The sequence below is a fragment of the Zalophus californianus genome, chromosome 6 (genome assembly GCF_009762305.2).
Source record: "Zalophus californianus isolate mZalCal1 chromosome 6, mZalCal1.pri.v2, whole genome shotgun sequence".
NCBI lineage: Eukaryota > Metazoa > Chordata > Mammalia > Carnivora > Otariidae > Zalophus > Zalophus californianus.
This window is the reverse complement of record NC_045600.1, coordinates 92,432,134-92,451,947: the sequence shown is the minus strand read 5'-3', so window position 1 is coordinate 92,451,947 and position 19,814 is coordinate 92,432,134. Positions and strand designations below refer to the sequence as shown.

Below are 19,814 nucleotides of genomic sequence, written 5' to 3'. Positions count from 1 at the left end.
GGTCTCATGGCCCAGCTTTCCCTGGGAACCCAAACATCATACCTTCACAATTACTCCCATCACTTGGAATAACTCAGACCTCTGTTGCTTCTAGACACATGAACATAGAATGAACTAGAACAGTTGTCTAGTCCAGTGATTTTCAAAGTATTCATTAGTCACAAGATTTTTCTTTTTCCCACATAAATTGCCAAAACCCAAAATATAAAACAAATAAAAATTGAGCTACTCTGGGTGAACTGGGGTGAGGTTGGCCTTATTTATCTGTAAAATGAGAGGTTTGGACTAGACATGATTTCAAATTCTGCTCCATGGGGAAGAGGAGGTGGAGAGGGACACCCAGAGACCTAGAGGGACACCCAGAGACCTAGAGTCATGGGAGGACGGAAGAGGAAGCTGAGGACCAGAGAGAGTAAGTGGGGTAGCTGTTCCAGATTCACTCAGCTGGCTTCCAGAGCTGAGTACTATTTTCTTTCATAGGTACCTTTTCATACCGCTAAGCCTTTGCAAAAGGAACTGTCTGAATTCCACTTGAAATGCAAATTTTTGCTTTAGTTTAGTTTGAATATGAATAGGATATTAGATTTTTATTATTTGAAAATGCATCAATCTTAAGAAATCTTTTCTGTGCAAAAGTGAAAGGTTTAGTCAAAAGTGTTTCTCCTCAGAATGAGTACTGCTAACTGCAGTGAGTTGCCACTGTTCATCTGAACACAAAACATCGTGGTGGTTGGCTGGCTCCCCTCTTGAACTACCTTCCTCTCACCTGTTACTCTCAGAACTGCTTCATGAAAAAGTAAGAGAGCAAACCTGCACATCCGCACCAGCTTGCTCTGGTTTGAGCCCTGCTTAAACAATGTATACTGCTGTGGCTTCTCCTAAGTTCCCCAAGTACAGTCTCTGATTTGCTAGCCAGAACACTGTTCAAATTCCAAGTTACCTTTCAGATCTGACCTATTCTGTAACTTAAGTTCCATTTTTCTTAGACAATTAAATACTCTTTATGACGCTCTGTAATTAGGCAAATTGCTGTTATTATGCACATACAAATGATCCTTTAGAAACAGCTCCAGGGAGCTGATAATCAGCCTGCCATTGACTGTAGAGATGGGGCTCTGAATGTGGGGGCCCAGGTGCTGGAGGGTTAGACCACAGGTGTTGGAGGAATTCCTCGTGGGGTCTGAAGCTGAGGTCAGCCACCCTGGACTCATCCCCATGAAAGACAAGAATTCACACTGGGGCCAAGACATGGTGACGACAATCTGCAAATCCCAATGGGAAAGTGGAATTTGCCTTGTATGGGGCTGAAATTCTTGGGTATGAACTTGTTCCTACAGGCCCACAGGAAGATCAGCCAAAGGTCCAGGCATCTGTCAGCTCAAATAAGCAAGCCCTGGCCATCCCACACCAATGGCCTTGGGCCTGAGTGCTCCTGTCAGTTCATCCTGACTGGAATCCTGAGAGTCCAACTAAACCCTGCCCAGCCTTCCCCAAAGACCTCTGTTCCCACTGATTGCCCCCATTTTGAGGCCAGCAGCATCACCATATGGCTGGTTGTTGGCACACTTCCCATGTGTTGCTCTGGCTTCTCAACCAAATGGGCTTATTGGTAGGGACTGCTTCATCCTTTTTCTGTATGCTCCACTGACTCATTAGTTCTCTTTCCCGGCATTACAGGACATTGGGCACAAAGTAGATGCTCAATAAATACTTCATAATTGGTTATTCACTCAACTGGAAGGAGAACGTACTCCTCAACCAATGATATTATTTCTTTCTGACCAGCAGTAACATTGTTCATGGGAAGTGAACATCTAACAGGTGGTTACCTATCTCTCTTTGTGCCTGCTTGTTTAAGATAACTTTATTCTGGCAGACATGCCACTAATGCCTAGAAAAAGCTTCCAGGATTATCCTATCAGGGTTCCTGAGACATGGCTGTCCCCTTCCTGCCCACATTAACATCACTGCAAAACCAGAAACAATTGCTATCCCCCTGGTATGCCAGGAAATAACCTGAACGTTTCATGCTCTGTTGAGTAGAGGCACCTGCATGAGCTCTGCACCCAGCTGGTGAGGGCTGGGTCAACTAGGCAGAGACTGGGGTGCTGACATGTAAGGCAGTCTCAAACATCAGTGAAAATCCAATGCCATGGGGAAAACATGCTATTTACCAGCTACTCTTGCTTTACTAAGTGGATTAGGATGGGGGTGGAGGCTAGTCAGCCCTCCAAGCAGGGGTTGGACTACTTCTCCTGGAGGCCTTTCTTTTGCAGAGTAGGGTCTGCAGAGCTGAAATGAATTGCTGGAGACCATACAGCCTCCTGCCACCCACCTTCTCACCCTGCCCCAGTCACTGCCCAGACTCTAACAAAATGCCGAAAAAGTAATTAAGGAGAGCTGGTTTAGAGTCCACCCACAAGTCTTGGCCGGCCCTCTTGCAAGTCAAGTCACAGAAGCTGAATGAAGCAGCTGGGGTTGGGCTCAGGACTCATCAACAGTCCCAGTTGGAAGAGGTGGTTCCAGCAAACATCCTCACCCAGTGTCTCTGGCAAAATTGCTTTCAGCTGGGATCAGGGCCTGGGGACATTTATTAACACTGGGAACATCTGAAAATGTGCAGTGCAAGTTCCTGAAGGAGCATTTCCTCCTCCGGTTGTGCTTCGCAGATGTCTTTGGGCGCTGACCTCAGGTCAATCACTGGTGGCAGATATCTGTTGTTTCTTGTTGCCCACGCAGACTTGTACAAGTGCCCCAGACCCTTGACAAAATAGGACTCATGACAATGCTTGCCCCAGGGAGCAGCTGGGAGGAGTAATGAAGTCTTCATAAGAACAACTTTAAATGTTTGTATTGGTGTTATACAAAGATATCGTTTCATGATTTGAACATAAATAAGGTGGTTCTACTTTTCGAAAAATCATTAATTCACGCTATTTAAAAAAATATATATTAGACTAAAGTCTAGTTGCTAGCTTTACAATGTAAAAATGGAGTAAGATTTATAAAAACAGCCAGACAAATCTATAAGCTCCCTAACTCACTGAACAGAAATTGCCATTGGTCATTATGACCCCCTTCTTAAGCCTTTCCCTTCTCCTATCAGGCACCCCTCAGGCACCAACAAGCCCCAGGTTCTCAGTCTTATCCTGTCTATAGTTCAAGTAGCTGCCCCTCAGGAATAGCCAGACCTTTTGCTTTTCCTTCTGTTGACAGACTGGGTGAGAGTCATTGGCAGCAAGGAGCACTGCTCACACCATTGGGCTGACCCAGCTCCAGAACCAGAAACCTGGTCCATTCTCAGAGAAGTCTCAGAACACATTCTCCCAGTATCTCCTGTGTTCATATCATTCTTCCACCAGATGGGAGACAGATGCAAATACAGAGACACGGGGCGCCTGGGTGGCTCAGTTGGTTAAGCGACTGCCTTCAGCTCAGGTCATGATCCTGGAGTCCTGGGATCGAGTCCCACATCGGGCTTCCTGCTCAGCAGGGAGTCTGCTTCTCCCTCTGACCCTCTTCCCTCTCGTGCTTTCTATCTCTCGTTCTCTCTCTCTCTCAAATAAATAAATAAAATCTTTAAAAAAAAAAAAAAGCAAATACAGAGACAATGTGACATCGTATCTATCCTGAGACAGTTCTCTCCACAGCCCACATCATAAAAAAAAAAAAAAAAGTAGCAGCTTAAATCAAGTTACTAAACTCAAATCCTTGCCTATACTTTAAGAAGTTGTTTTGTAGTGAATTGTCTATTTTCAAATCCAGCAATCTATTGACAAATTCTGGCCAATTGTTTCTTAAAGGGAAAAGAACATTTCTTTTTATTTTCTGTATAGTTTAAACACATGCAAATGTAATGGAATAGCTTCCAAACAAAATTATATGTAACTGTGAGAAAATAGAGGTGAGGATTTGATGTTATGATCTTGAGATGGGGAAGAACATTCTAAGTGTAAAAGCAAAAGAAGAACCCATAAATGAAAGGCTTTATAGATTTGACTACATGAAATGAAAAATTGTCAAACCCCCTCAAAAGAAAAAAAACTCTAGAAACAAAATTAAAAGACAGGAAATACCCAAGGCCAAAAGGTGTGGTACAAAGAACGGGCTTTGGAGTCAGATCCAGCTCCATCTGATCTGAATTCCAGTTCTTTCACTCACTGGCTCTGTGATCTCGAGCAGGGTGCTTAATCTCTCTAAGCCTCAGGGATCTGTCAGCCATGTGGAAATTACCCAAGGCCATGTGTCTTCTTCCCCTTGGTATAATTAAAAGGTGCCTAACTGGGGCGCCTTGGTGGCTCAGTCGGCTAAATATCCAACTCTTGATCTCAGAGTTGTGAGATTGAGTCCTGTGTTGGGCTCCAAGCTGGCTGTGGAACCAACTTAAAAAAAAAAAAGTGCCTAATTGAGCTATAAGCACCCCAAACCAGGTAAAACTCACAATGTCCAGCATCCGATAACAAATTACCAGACCTGCAAAGAAGCAGGAAGACAGAACACATGATGAGGGGGGAAAAATCAATCAATTGAAACTCACCCAGAAATGGTATAAATGAAGGAATTATTAAAGGCAATAAAACAGTTATTATTTAAACTGTATTCCAAATGTTTAAGAAGCTAAAGACAAGACTGAACATGTTAAATAGAAACATAAAAAAAAATAAAAAACACCTAATTCAAACTTCTGGCAATGAAAATTACAACGTCTGGGTGAAAAGTGCACTGAATGGGACTAAAATCAGATTAGACATTGCAGAAGAAAGATGAGTGGATGTGAAGACACAACAATATCAGCTAGCCAAAATGAAACACACAGAAAAAAGACTTAAAAAGTGAAAAGATCATCAACGAGCTGTGGGACAACTCCAAGTAACCCAACACATGTATAGTTAGAGTCCCTGGTTTGCAGCATGTGGAGGGGGTAGAAAAAATTTGAAAAAATAATAGCAGAAAACTTTCCAAGATTTCAGAAAAACTATAGATCTGTATCTCTGGCAATTTCAACAAAACCCAAGCACAGGAACCATGAAGAAAACGACACTAAGGCATATCATAATAAAACTGTTTAAACATGTATTAAAAGGAAAATCTTAGGGGTAGTCAGAGAAAAAAAGACACAATCCATACATAGGGACAAAGATGAGGATAACAACAGTCTTCTTGTTGGGAATAAAGCAAGTAAGAAGACAGTGGGATAACATGTTTGAAGTATTGAAAGGAAGATCAAAATAATTGTCAACAATGAAGGCAAAGACTTCAGACATTTTTATGTTGACCCGTATCATGCTGGACCTAAAACAAACTACCCGCTGCTCAAATGCCTTCTTGCTCCTGCCCAGCACTTGCCTTGTGAAGTCTTGCCCATCCTTGGCTCAAATGCTGCCTCCTTCTTGAAACCTTTCCTCACCGCCCACTGGATTTTAGTCTTCCTTCTCTGAGGATCCTATTTTCCTTTGCTCTGTGTCGTTAAGTGTTTGAGGATGTGCCTTTTCCTTCCCGCTAGCCAATAAATACATTGGGGGCTCCTGTCTTGTTCTTCCTCATCACCCACAGTGTGCACCCTGACTGCCCAGAATAGGCACTAAGCATTTGTTATACTAACTTACATATTACTTAGTTGCTTAAAGGCTTCTGTTAAACTTCTAAGATATTTCTGACTGATTTAGAAGTACTTATTTACTCATCAGCAAACACTTGATAAGCTGGGCCCTGTGCTTATAAAGGTAAGAGAAAATCTCTGGGCACAAAAAGCTCACAATACAACAATTGGTTTAATTTGGTTGTTTATAAAAGATTTTTTTTAAACAGTCTCAGTTTTTTTTTTATTAACATATAATGTATTGTTTGTTTCAGGGGTACAGGTCTGTGATTCATCAGTCTTACACAATTCACAGTGCTCACCATAGTACATACCCTCCCCAATGTCCATCACCCAGCCACCCCAACCTTCCCACCCCCTCCACTCCAGTAACCCTCAGTTTTTTAAACAGTCTGAGTTTAATATGGAGTAGAGAGATTCTTGGTTAGAGCCTCCCAGTGTCCAGGTAATGAATATCCTCCTATTCAGCATTTCCATTATATCCTGGGGATACTTCCAACTGAGACCCCTTCCCAGACTCGTATGCTGCTCCCTCTTTGACCTCTTCACGTGGACATCTAAAGGAAATCTCAGTGTTAACATGCCGCACACTGAACTCCCGATACTCCCCTCAAACATCTATAGTTCTGCCATCTCAGTTAATGACGATTCTATCTTCCATTGCTTGGCCACTATCCTTGAGGTCATTTAACATCTGTTTTACCCCTTTCTCCTATATTCAGGCTGTCAGCAAATTCTATCAGTTTGAGCATCAGACATATCTAGACACCGTCCACTTCTTGTCATATCTGCTGCCATCACCCTGATCTAAGCCCCTCTCTTCTTTCACCTGGATTATCACAATAGCTATATAGAAAGCCTCCCTGCTTCCACAGCCCACTCCGCCCCCATACAAAGTCTAGTCTAATCACAGTGATTTCCTTGAAAAGGCAGGTCACATCATGCCACTCCTCTGCCTAAAACCCTTCAAAGACTTCCCCTAAAGGTCAGGGTCCTTACAACAGCCCACAAAGCAATGTGTGAACTCTTCTCCAGTTCCCCCAGTTTTCTATCTGACCTCCTTTCTGACGTACTTCTCCCTCCCACTTACTCTGCTCCAGTCTCCTTCCCCAGGGCCTTTGCACTTGCTGTTCCCTCTGCCTGAATGGCCTTTTCCCAGATATCCACCCAGCTCACTTCCTCCTCCTTCCCCCAGATATCCACCCAGCTCACTCCCTCCTCCTTCAAGTTTTCGCTCAAATGTCACCTTCTCAGTGGGGCCTTCCCCACCTACATGACTTATAATTCCATCTTCATCTTCCCCCTCTCTAATCTTCACCCCTGCTTTCTCATTTTCCATAGCACTTATCACCTTCTAATACTGTAGGTAATTGTGTACTTTTTTGCCTGCCCTTCCCTTCCAGAACATGAAATCAAAGAGGACAGGGATTTGTATGCTTTCTTCAGACTGTTTCTCATGCACTCACAACAGTGCCTGGGACATAGTAGGTGCTCAATAACCACATATTGAATGAATGAATCTCTCACAGGTAGAGTAGGCCTCTTAAGTCTTACCAATACCTGACACCATCTCCTATTTGGTGAGTAGCATGAATTCTGAGGAAGGAATTTTAAAAATGCTCCAGGACCCACCTTCAAAACTCTTAGCAGGGCAAGAAAGCAGATTCAGAAACTGACAGATACCTTACTTTAGATTTGCACTTGTTGAGTTGTGGATGAATTCATCAGTGAAGTGGTATTCATCAACTACCTCACTAGAAGCATAGCAAAGAATGGTGAGATGTATTTAAAGAGAAAAGGTGACTAAAGGTGATAAATTGGAGACCAAAACTGTACACAGAGTTTCAGTTTGTGTGATACAGACAAATAAGTGCAGAAGGAGTGAGGGAAGGAAAAGATGAGTGTTTTGAAGTGAGCCGAGAATCACTTGTCTCCTCCTGGCCCCTAATGGAGTTTTCTGAAGAATGAGTGTTGCTGGAATAATCTTTCAACAACTGTTAATAACAATATTTTGTGCTCACATTGTTCCCTTCAACAAGCATCTTCAGATAATTTCTGATTTTTATCTAAGCATTCTTATCCTTACCTTATAATCAGAAAAGTATATATAAACTGTAACAAGTAACTTGTCGGTGTTGGGGGAATGGACAAAGAATTAAACCATTATCCCCAGACTCTGCCCTGTGGCATTCTTTGTACATAGCAAAAGCATTTGTGAAGATGTTTTGTCAACCTTCTCCTTGGCTCAGCCTCCTCTTCCTTCCTCCTTGTATCAGGGAAAAGCTATAAGTGGTTACTCCAGAAAACATTTGGAAGAGGTCCTTGGGGGTGAGATGCTCATCCACAAAATAATTACTGATGCTGTTAGCCTCTGAACACTGACTGGATGGGACCATTGGTCTGACAAACATGCTGTTCCTATGGGGTTCAAAAAATTTGGGTCAATGAAAGAATGAATGCATGAGTTCACATTGGACATGAATAAAGATATTTGTAAATTATGCTTAATATAATTAAATTCCCTAAATATCTAAAATATATATATTTTTTTCCTTTTGGACCCAATAACTAAGAAAAATAACTAAGAAACACTATTCTTTCTAGAGGTCTGTGTTTCCCCAGTCACCTGAGATTCCAAACTTTAAAGTCATCCTAGGATCTGTCCTTTCTCTGGCAAATTCTGTTGCTTCAGTCAGCATTGTTTTTATTACAAGGTTTCAAAATTCCCTGAAGCACAGAAATGGAGCATTTGAGAAATACTAAAATATCAGTAATAATAAGCTAATACATACTGAGTTGTAGGCACCACGCCAATGACTTTACATGGATTACCGAATTGAATACTTATGGTAATACCTAAGGTAGACACTGCTATTATTGCCTTCTTAAGGATGAGAGAACTGAGGCACAGAGAGCTTGACCTGTCAAAGTTCACACACCTAAAAGGGAGCCAGGAGTAAACACAGCATGATTCTAGCACTCATTGTAAAGCCTTTGGATCTGCCTTTTACTTTTTAGACTTGTAAAGATTTCTCTCTCAAAGCAAAGACAGAGTTCTTGGAAGCAGGATGTTCTCCTTTCCCTGAATGCTCACTTTCCTCAGTTATCCTTCCCCCCTTTTCTTCTCTCTTTTCATCTCATGTTTAATCTCAAAACAAATTCAGCATCCTCACTTAAATTTTTTTCCTTTTAGTTACTTTTTAGAGGGTGGGGAGGGGAAGAGGGAGAGGGAGAGAGAAAATCTCAAGCAGGCTCAATGCCCAGCATGGAGTCCAACATAGGGCTCCATCTCACAACCCTGAGACCATGACCTGAGCAGAAATCAAGAGTCCAACGTGTAACGGAATGAGCCACCCAGGCGCCCCCTAGCATCCTCACTTCTAAATTAACCTGCTTCAGTGTTTCCTCAATTCTGCCTGTGATGCCTTCACCCTTCTCAGTGTTGGATGGATCTGGACCAGATGGTTCCGTTTTCTTTCTTATATCCAATTAGTTACCAGTTCAATTCATTCTTCTGTCTTGGTATTTGTAGGATATAGTGCTTCTTCTCCATTTCTGATACCACCACCTTAGCCAGACATGAATCCTTTCTTGCCTGGACTAAGGCAATAACTTCCTACCTTTCTTCTTGCCTCTGATCTCTCCCCTGCCTGTCCTGCACTACACACCAGACCAGTTCTACAAAACCACTTTGTTCATGACTCCTTCCTGATGAAAGATCTACAATGTTCCCAATTGCCCATCAGATTCATTCTCAACTTCTCAAAAGTGTAAATTTAAGGAATTCCCCTCCCCCTGGCCCAAAATCCCGAGTGCAGGAAGATCTTCTTCGTTCCTTGCTCTTCCAGCCTGGGACCATTTTCATTCCAGTCCCTTGAGCTTGGCATAAGTTATCATCTGCCCTTGGAATGATTCACCCTCCTTGCCTGCCCAAATCTTACCAACCCTACATTGCCTACTTCAAGTTCTGTTTCCTTCTTCATCACTTTAGTGAGAATTGATTTTCTCTCTTCTTGACTACTCTGATGCTCATCACACATGTCACTATAAAGGATTTTCCTCTAAAGGTCTCCCTGTTCAGAGGGATTGATTCCAAGTTCCTCAAGGGTTGCCTAGAGCAAGAGGGCATGTTCCACCTCTGAGTGAAAAATGAATCTAGACTCCAAAAGTCATCCATTAAATTACTGAAAAACTGGGGAATTATTTTGCAGTTGCCAGTTCATCATTTTAGCTCGGGAATAGTTATCCACAATTTTTCCCCAAGTACTCCCCAGTCTTTACATACAGCCCAGGCAGGGTCTCCAAAATTCCCAGCACTTTGGTGAGCACAGGAAACTTTCTGAATGGCAGCTGAAAGGTTACTCTCCTATTGCATTCAGAACAAACTCCACAAATTGCATTTTGAATGATCTTTAGTTGGCCTTCTTGTTTTAACTCTACCTTTCAGTAAAGAAAATTGTGCCTTGAACTTTAGTTAAACTAGAAGTAAATTATATCTACTTAAAATATAGAGCTGTTAAAACACAAAGAGATACATAAAAGCAACTGATGGGCTGAAAAATGCTCTCTTTGTTGCAGAATCACAACCTAAAAGCTTCAGTTTATTTCACACAACATGACCTTTAGTCTGTAGATAAAATGCATGGAAATGAAGCTTGAATGTCAACTAGATTTGGCCAAGGATTTCTTTTACGGGAGCGAGGAGGGGGGAGGGGTGGAGTTTGAGGAATGTAGAGAAAAAATATATATCTTTTTTTTTTTCTCAGATAAGTGTGTTTTGTCAGATCTGAAGCCTGTTCTGATAGTTCCCACGTAGGTAATCCTACCCTGGAGAACATGAGACCCCTAAGAAGTAAATTGTTCTTCTTTTTTAGAAGTTGTTTTTGCTCTACCTTCTGCTCACATTTTGTCAATTTTCCAAGTGAAAGCATCCAAAATATTTTTTAGGACTGCCACCAAGAGTAACCAGTAGGAGTTAACAACAGCTGAGCCAGTCAGAAAGGGGGTCAAGATGACTCCCTCTTAGTGGGTGTCAAACCTCGTCATCAGTGGCCATGTAGAAGGGGTAGGGGCCCAGGAAATCCTGACCAGCTCAAGAAGCCCTGCCACCCCATCAAGGCTAACTCTGTTTTGCTTTCATGACAAGGTGATTTTGGCTGGTGTTAAGAGGCCAAATTTCCCAAAGCAGCCGCTGATAGAAGTGCATGTGAACAGACAACTTGGCATTCTGAAGGAATTGGCAATAAAGCATAAACCCAGAAACAAGATGCTGAGATAATGGGGCAAGAAGGGCTAACGATAAAGTAAGGGTGGAAAATCTTCGTAATAGCTACAATGAATAGCTCCTGGGAACCTGACTATACCAGGTGCTATGCTTGACCTACATCATTTCCCTTATACCTCCTAAGGGCACTATGAGATACACACTATTATCTCAATCTTACAGATGAGGAAACTGAAGTTTGGAGAAGTTAAAAGACATGTCCAAGGTTGCCCAGCTACAAGGCTGTGGGCCCAGGATGTGAATCCATCCGACTCTCTGGTTCATACTCCTCACCACCACAACATACTCAGGGAAGAATCAGGGAGAGAGAATTTGGCTGGGAACCTAAAAGTTGAGGAAGGAATCCCAGGTTGCTCAATTTAGGGCTGCCACACAATAGCTGTAGGTGGCAAGAGTACTGTGTGGAGGTGAGCCTGGGCCAGCCATAGAGAGAATTCTAGGACAAGCGTGTTGGGGATGAAAAACAACCTCTTGGCACTGGAAGACTCATGATCTGAGAAGTAATTCTGGAACTCACCCAGAAAGGGCCATCTGCCCAAAATCTCTCAGCCTGTAGTCTAGTGGGCAATGTCACTAACTGATGGGCTGGTCTGGGGGTTCTGCTGTCTCCCCAGAGTGGAGTGGCACTGTTCCAGGGGCCATGTGGCTTTGAGTTCCAAAGGGAAAAATTCTTTTTATCCCTGGAATAGAGGCGGTATAGGTTGAAGGAAAGGCAGGAAAAAGACTAAGCCCCAGAAGGTCCATCCTGCTCAGGCTGTAGAAGCTTGGCAGAGTTGTTCCTGCTTCCCTCACCTCTAATGCTTTGGTGAGAAAGAGACTAAGGGCTTTTTGATGGCGCCAGGATCTAGGAGCAGGTCCAAATTGTTAAAGCCATTCATGTGGTCAACGCAACTGCCTTGTTCTCATGGGTCCAGATGCTCAGTCTTGGCCCACTTGTTTTTTACATATGTCCTTAGAGAATCATGACAACTGTATATTTACATTGAGTGTTTTATTTGCATATATGCAAAATGTGTTTTGACAAAGTGTCTGAAGGATGTAAGTAAGGAGCTAGCTCTTGCCCAACTTCCTCAACGTGCCATCATGAGTTAAGTTTATGGGTGTGTTCACAGTACCAACAGCGGACACAATCTTTGCAGGCATGTAGCTTCACGTTCTCCCCACCCTTAATTGACACTCGGAAATGGCTTCTGACATGCAAACCAACTGCAGTGTCAGGTGTGACATCCCAAGTGCCCATGTGCACCTGATGCTATGACAAAGGCCATGGGGAAAGATACCTCCCAGGCACTGCACGTGGGTTTGTGCCTTTGGCTGCCTGTCTTTTCTTGTTCTTCTGTATCCGGCCTCTGATCTTTCACGAGGGACTGTTCTGTAGGACCTAATGGGGTATAAACCACTCCCTTCGAATTAAAGAGAATGATGGGGTTTGAAAGAAGGCCTAGATATGGGATTAACGGTGGTTAAAAGCTGTCCTAACATGACTGCTCTTGACTTAGGCAGCTGGCCTAGAAGGAACAAAAGGCTTGAGGCCTGCAGCCCCCCTCCAGGGTGAGACCACACTTTGGGTCAGTTCCATCTTAGATTCTGTCTCCTTGGGGGAGGTCTTAAAACCCTGTCAGAATGGCTAAAATTAACAAGTCAGGAAACAACAGATGTTGGCAGGGATGCGGAGAAAGGGGAACCCTCCTACACTGTTGGTGGGAATGCAAGCTGGTGCAGCCACTCTGGAAAACGGTATGGAGGTTCCTCAAACAGTTGAAAATAGAGCTACCCTATGATCCAGTAATTGTCCTTCTAGGTATTTATCCAAAGGATACAAAAATACTGACTCGAAGGGGCATACGCACCCCACTGTTTATAACAGCAATGTCCACAATAGCCAAATTATGGAAAAAGCCCACATGTCCATCAACAGATGAATGGATAAAGAAGATGTGGTATATATATATATATACATACATACATACCCAATGGAATATTACTCAGCCATCAAAAAAATGAAATCATGCCATTTGCAACAACATGGATGGAACTATAGGGTATTATGCTAAGCAAAATAAGTCAGTCAGAGAAAGGCAAATACTGTATGATTTCATTCTTATGTGGAATTTAAGAAACAAATAGATGAACATTAGGGGAAAAGATGGGAAAATAAAATAAGATAAAAACAGAGAGGGAGGCAAACCATAAGAGACTCTTAACTCTAGGAAACAAACTGAGGGTTGCTGGAGGGGAGGTTGGTGGGGGGTGGGCTAAATGGGTGATGGGCATTAAGGAGGGCATGTGATGTATTGAGCACTGGGTGTTATAGTGTTATATGCAACTATGAATCACTAAATTCTACCCTTAAGCTAAAAAAAAAAAAAAAAAAACCCAAAACAAAACAAAACCCCAGGGTTAACCCAATCCTAGAACACCCTGATTTAGTTGCCTAGGTTCTCCAAAGGAAAAACCCCTAGTATCTCCTCTGCTCCGATGGACCACAGTCTAATGAGGAGTTGGCAAGTTTTTTCTATAAAGGGCCAAAAAGAAAATATTTTAGGCTTTGTGGGCCATATGGTTTCTGTTGCAACTACACAGTTCTGCTGTTGTCATGTGAAAGTAGTCACAGACGATATGTGAACAAATGGGCATAGTTGTATTCCAACAAAACCTTATTTATGATGACTAAAATTTGAATTTCACATAAAGTTTGTGTGTCATGAAATATTATTCTTCTTTTGATTTTTTTAACCCTTTATAAATGTAAAAATCATTCTTACTTTGCGGGCTTACAAGTGGCAGACTTGACTTGGCTATGGGGCACAGTCCGTTGACCCCCCTGGTCTGAATCCTCAGCTTTTACACCATCTGGAAGTGACTCACTCCAAGAGGTAGGAATCCCTGACACAGGCAATTTGGGGCTTTCAAAGAAGTATAGCATCTATGCAGATAGGAGCTATGACTTTAGGTAACATGATTTCCCCCCACAGACAAGATAATGTATAGATCCACAGAAGTGTACCTCATTATAGTCATCATGAAAAGCTCTGTTTATTACAATAATGCCTCAGACAGCTCAACACAGCTGGCTTCTCCTTGAGAACTATCCTCAGAACTGGAGCACAAGCTTTTGAAAAGCCACAGTGCTGGGAAATCTCGGTCCACTGAAGGTGGACTTGATATTTAGAAACAGCCAAAAAACAAAAGAAAACCTAAACCAAACCAAACGCACAAAGAAACCCATCTCCACTCAACCAACAGTAACAATGGCACGGTTACTGGTATCCTTGCAGAACCAGGGTGGGAACTACATGGGGGAGGGTGATGTGGTGGAGCTGAATAAAGCCATTTCTGTTCAAAACCACCCATGATTATAAGATGAGACTGCTGGGAACTAAGCTTGGTAGTCCTAGCATGGCCCCTAACAATATGAGTGTTGTTTGGCCAACACACTCAGCCAGTTAAAAACATTTGTTTGGAATTTTTTGGTCAATATTTCAAAGCCAAGAGATTTCACAAAAGAAGTCAGATTTTTTCACTTCTCTTGAAAAAAAAAATCAAAAGATCAGGCACACTGAGCTCTTGCTCTTGTACAGGAACAATCAGTGAAAGCCCACCCCCCCGCCCCTAGACAGCACGCGAACTTCAGGTTGGCATAGTCTGCCACACCCGACGGCCCCCCAGTCCAGGGCCAGTGGCCATGTAACCTCGTGGTTAGGGCCTTTTCACTCACAATTACAGTAACACAATCACATGGTTCAAAAGTCAACATGATACACAAAGCTATACAGTGAGAGGCTCATTCTCATCTTACCCCCACCCTCCCTAAGTAAAGCACGTTTGTTAATATCTTCACTTATTTTTCCGCTTTTTCCTTACACAAGGTAATACTATATATATATTTTTTTTTCTGTCTTGCTTTCTTCACTTAAAATATATCCTAAAGATTATTCCAATAACAGGACATAGAGAATTTCCTCATTCTCACTTTACAGCTACCTATCCCCATGAGTGCATAGGTTGGTTTATTAAACTAATTCCATATTAACGGGCAAAGGTTGTGAATAGTCTTTTGCTCTTACCAATATTCTACAATGAGTATGTGTATATGTCATTTCATAGGTGATAAAGCCTGTCGTGCAGGATAAATTCCCACGAGTGAGATTGCTGGGTTACAGGGTAAATATATTCGTAATATTTTTAGGTACTGCCAAATTGCATTCCACATGGGTTGTACATTTTGCGGTCCAGACATCAATGCAAAAGCATGTCTATTTCCTTTCAACTTCACCAGGAGAATGTGTGGTCAAACTTCTGTAGTTTTGTCAGACAGGTAAAAATTATATTTCAGGACAGGTGTAATTTGCATTTTAAACCAAGACATCTTTTCTCACATGTTTACCTAGAGACATTTGTAATTCTTTTTCTGAGAACTGTGTTCCATTTTCCTACTGGATTCCTATTTCTGCTGATTTTCCTATTAAATTCTTGTTTTTTTTTCCTTATAAACTTATAGGAGTGTTATATATATTCAGAAGGTTAGCCCTGTATCTAGGATATGAGGTGCAAATATTTTTTTCCAGTTTGTCCTTTGTCTTTTGCCTATGTTTATGAGCTGTATGTTTGTTTTTGCTGTTGTTTGCCATCCAGGTGTTTTGCTGTTGTGTGTGCTTTTTAAAATGTAGTTAAATTTATTTACTCTTTGCTTCTGGTTTTTGAGTTGTTGGAAAGAAAGATTTCCCCCATTCCAACATTAAAAATGAATTTAACCATATTTCCTCCAGTAGTTTTAGGGTTTCATTTTTTAAAAATGTAAATCTTCAACCCATTTAGAGCTTGTTAAGATGCACATTGTGAGGGGCGCCTGGGTGGCTCAGTTGTTAAGCGTCTGCCTTCAGCTCAGGTCAAGATCCTGCTCAGCGGGGGAGCCTGCTTTTCCCTCTCCCACTCCCCCTGCTTGTTTTCCCTCTCTTGCTGTTTCTCTCTGTCAAATAAATAAATAAAATCTTAAAAAAAAGATGCACATTGTGAGAAGTAAAACTTTTTTTCCTACTGGGAGCTTGACCCTAGATTTTGGACAGGATGATGAGGCTACCAGAACATCAGTAAGTGTAAGACCTGGAAAATGGGACGAGAGAGCCGCTGATGGGAAGACAAGTGAGATATGGGGGTGGTGGGAAGTGAGGTGGGGACAGGACTCCCTCTCCTGCAGGAGGTCCTGGCAGATGGCTTCCCAATATTGGTCTAGCTCAGTGGTACCCAGGGCCCTTATTACTTTTCTCCAAAGTATCCACTTACTTATTTTTTGCCCTTTTAACAACCAGTTTTTGGGCAGAATGCTAACCAAAATTACCATGCTGAGTTGATATACTTTCAGCCAAAAGCACAGAACTTTGAAGGGTCGGTTAGCTTGAGGAGACTCATCTTGGATAAATGAGCCATTTGGAAGACTTTATGAAATGCTGACATTAGTCTGCCTATAGCTTATTTCTTTGTTCCTAGGTCTCTAAGGACATGGAACCACAGTGGGGGGACCTTTGATCTCATACTCATTGAAAACCTACTGGTGATGTATAACAGGGTGGGGAAAGGTGTGACTTCAACCAAAAGAAGTCTGCACACCCACCTCCACAATGTATACTAAACAGTTCTCTTAGCAACTTTTCTACTAGAGGTGCCCCTGAAAGTGTTTTTTTCTTTAAGATTTATTTATTTAATTTGAGAGAGAGTGTGCACACGAGCAGGGGCAGAGGGAGAGGGAGAGGGAGAGGGAGAAGCAGACTCCCTGCTGAGCAGGGAGCCCAATGCGGGGCTCCATCCCAGGACCCTGGGATCATGACCTGAGCTGAAGGCAGACACTTAACCACTAAGCCATCCAGGCGCCCCCTGAAAGTGCTTTTTAAAACATTGTTTCCTCATGTGAATAATTCTCTATTCTGAGAAAAACAGGGAGTAAAAATGAGAAAAATTTGCAAAGACGAATGATGCTAGAATAAAGTAAAAGGCTTTCAGCAATAAAATTGGTTCCTCTGCTTGAAGCGGAGGCCTCAAAAGATACCTGGTGGGAGTGAGTTGCTTAATGCTACTCACTGTCAGCAGGAAGGCATGCCACACTGCACCTCTAACAATTCAGAATCTCTGGTGGTGGGATCTAGGTATCAGTCATTTCGAAAGCCCCCATGTGATTTCAATGTGCATCCCCTGCTCCTGAACCATGCTGTTCAAAGTGAGGTCCTCAAAACAGCATTGGTGTCAGTGGGCACTTATGAGAAATGCAGAATCTCAAGCCAGAAATTAGACCTTCTGAGTCAGACTCCGCATTTGAACAAGATTGTCAAGGTATTCACGCGCATATTACAGTAGAGAAGCAGTGATCTAGAGCAGCTTTCTCAAAGTGGCACGTGGAACCCCCTGTATCTAACTCACCAAGAGGCTGGGAAGGTAGGGGAAGGGTGATCTCGGACTTCTTAAGGAAGACAATTCTGGAGATGATCATTTTAGAAGTGTGAGGGGGGACCGTGGAATCTGCATTTCAACGTGCTTCCAGGTGACCCCCTTGCCTACTGCTTGAGAACTACTCCCAACAGGAAAGCCAACAATATGACAGCCATTTTCTCCTGACCTGCATGGAAATTCCCTCAGTGAGGCGGTAAGGTCAAAGCATGCCCATTACAAGTGGGGTATGAGTTGGTGATAATCTATGAATGCTTCTCAGCCTGACAAATGTGATCTTTCTGCTCTCTGACCTATAATAGAGCAGGTGGTGATCGTTAAATCTAGCTTTCTGACTGACACAGAAATGGGTCTCTCTGTTCTCTTGGGTTAGTGACTGAACAAGCTTCTACCTTAAAAGCAGGATTAAAAATATAAAATGTTGATGCTCAGATGCATCCTTCTTCAAGGGTTTCAAAAAACCCTCAAAATGCATGGTAGAGAGACAAGAGAAAGAGTAAATTCCCCGAAAGGAGATTTCTTCCTTTTTCAGAGGTCTTTTAAAAATTTTTTTGCTTGGGCCCAGATTTTTAAATAACACAGGTAAAAAAAAAAAAAAGAATGAAGGCAGGAATGGAAAATTTGATCTCTCTCAAAAGATGTATTTGCAGTATGTAGTACTCCCATGATGTAGTTTTAAAAGCATTTCAGCTCATATAAGATACTTAAAAGCTTTTATGATGCAGAAGCTTTAAGTGAGTTTATCTTCAAATACCTAGGATTCCGAAGTATGGCTCACGCTTGACTTGGGGTGCCAGAACTGAAATCTTGGTAATTATAAAATAAAATAAGACCAGTGCGGTTGTAATGGATAATGAAACGGAATGGGGAGCTGCAATGTGATCTAAATGTAATTGTTAGATAATTACTGAGTTAAAAATCAGCAAAAGCAAAGAAACTTCAAACTGGAAAAAAAGATTTTTGAGGCCTTGCTTTAAAGACGTTTTTAAGAGCAGAGTTTCTTTAACCTTTTTGGGGGGAGTGCAAATCTAATGCAAATCTAATGAAAAGCCACCGACTCCCCTAGATGCACGCCCCCTGAGTGCACACTGGTAATTTCTGGAGTTCCATAGACCCGCTGGAGCCCACGTGAGAAACTCAGCTTTCACAGTGGGTTTTTAAGAAAATTTCTCTATTTTGATCTCTTCCACTTGGAACTGCTTTAGACCCAAAAGCAATGTTCTCAGCACCAAGGTTCCAGGTGATTGGTAAAATTAGGGCTGATTGTTTTCCCTTCAACCAATCTCATGAGGATGGTCCGAGGCCAGGTGAAAAGCCAGACCACTCGCTGAAGCCCGGGAAAGCATCCTTTTATTGAAGAAGTCTGCGCTCTCAGAAATGTCTTCCCCGTGCTCTCAGGGGGCTCCAGCAAGTCGCACAGGCAGAGCCCGGAGCCGCTGTGGCTCCCTTCACACCAGACTGTGAAAACTTTTGTCCGACGTTAGGAAGGAAAGTAGGCTCTTAAAAACACTGCCTACGCCCCTCATTTACCTGCAGACCCAAAGATGCCAGAGGTGGAAGACAGCCCTTCACCCCGTCCCCCATTTAACAGGAGGAAACGGACCTCGGGGGACTAAGGTGTTTGCCCAGGTGACCTCCCCAGCCGGGCTCACACCCAGGGCCCTCTCTCTCTCTGCACCTCGCCGTCTAGCCAGAGGAGCACAGGGCGTCTGGGCCTCTCTCCCCTCACTGCCTGCCGCCCACCCTGGCGGAGGCGCCACGGGGAGCCGGGCCCCCGCCTACCGGCACCATGGAGTAGGTCATCATCATCAGCATGTCGTGGCTCTCCGCGCGGATGTGTGGCGCGGGCTCCCCGCCGTGGCTGCGCTTGTTGCGCGCGGCGCTGGCGGGGTCCAGGGGTGGCGCGGGCGCCCGGCGCAGCGCGCGACTCAACTCAGCCAAGAAGGAGCGCAGGGCGTTGTCCTCGCGCTGCTCGCGGCCGCGCTGAGCCTCCAGCGCCCGCACTGCCGCGCTCAGCCCACGCCACTGGCACAGCGCGAACACCGTCCCCGCAGCACTGAGCGCCGCCAGCAGCGCCACCGCCGCCAGCGCGCCCCGCAGCCCCCAGCCGGCGCTCCCGCGGCCTCGCTCCGCGCCCCTGGCCATGGTCTGCACGCCTCGGGCCGGGCAGGGCTCGCCGCCTCCCGCCGGGCAGCCTTTATACGCCGCGGGCAAGCCGTGGGCTGGTGGCAGCGCCGTGAGTCACGCTGTCCTTTGCCCGAGCTGGCGGGGCGGGTTGGGGACAGTAGTGGTGGCGCCTGAGCAGCCCGGAGGGACAGGCGGGTGAGAGGGGGAGAGGATCAAGTGGAGATGACTGGGGCGGGGGTGGGGGGGTGGGGGGAAGGGGTGGGCAGTGTTCCTGCTCCTGGTGCCTGGCCAAGAAAACGGGCAAACCCAGGTCTCCCTCCTTTTCTCAGTGCCCTGCCTGTGGGCATTGTTGTGGCCCAGGCCAGC

At 43.8% G+C, this 19,814-nt stretch overlaps 1 protein-coding gene across 2 annotated transcripts in view; it reads right to left on the bottom strand.

Annotated features, from left to right (window-relative positions):
* GLDN (gliomedin) overlaps positions 1–19,504 on the bottom strand; it is a 66,213-nt gene extending 46,709 nt beyond the window's left edge. For both annotated transcript variants that reach the window (XM_027571223.2, XM_027571224.2), the window contains exon 1: positions 19,104–19,504. In XM_027571223.2, the coding sequence (XP_027427024.1) occupies positions 19,104–19,466 (363 nt within the window). In that variant the 5' untranslated portion in view covers positions 19,467–19,504. The remainder of the gene's footprint in view (positions 1–19,103) is intronic.
* Positions 19,505–19,814: the final 310 nt, after the last annotated feature.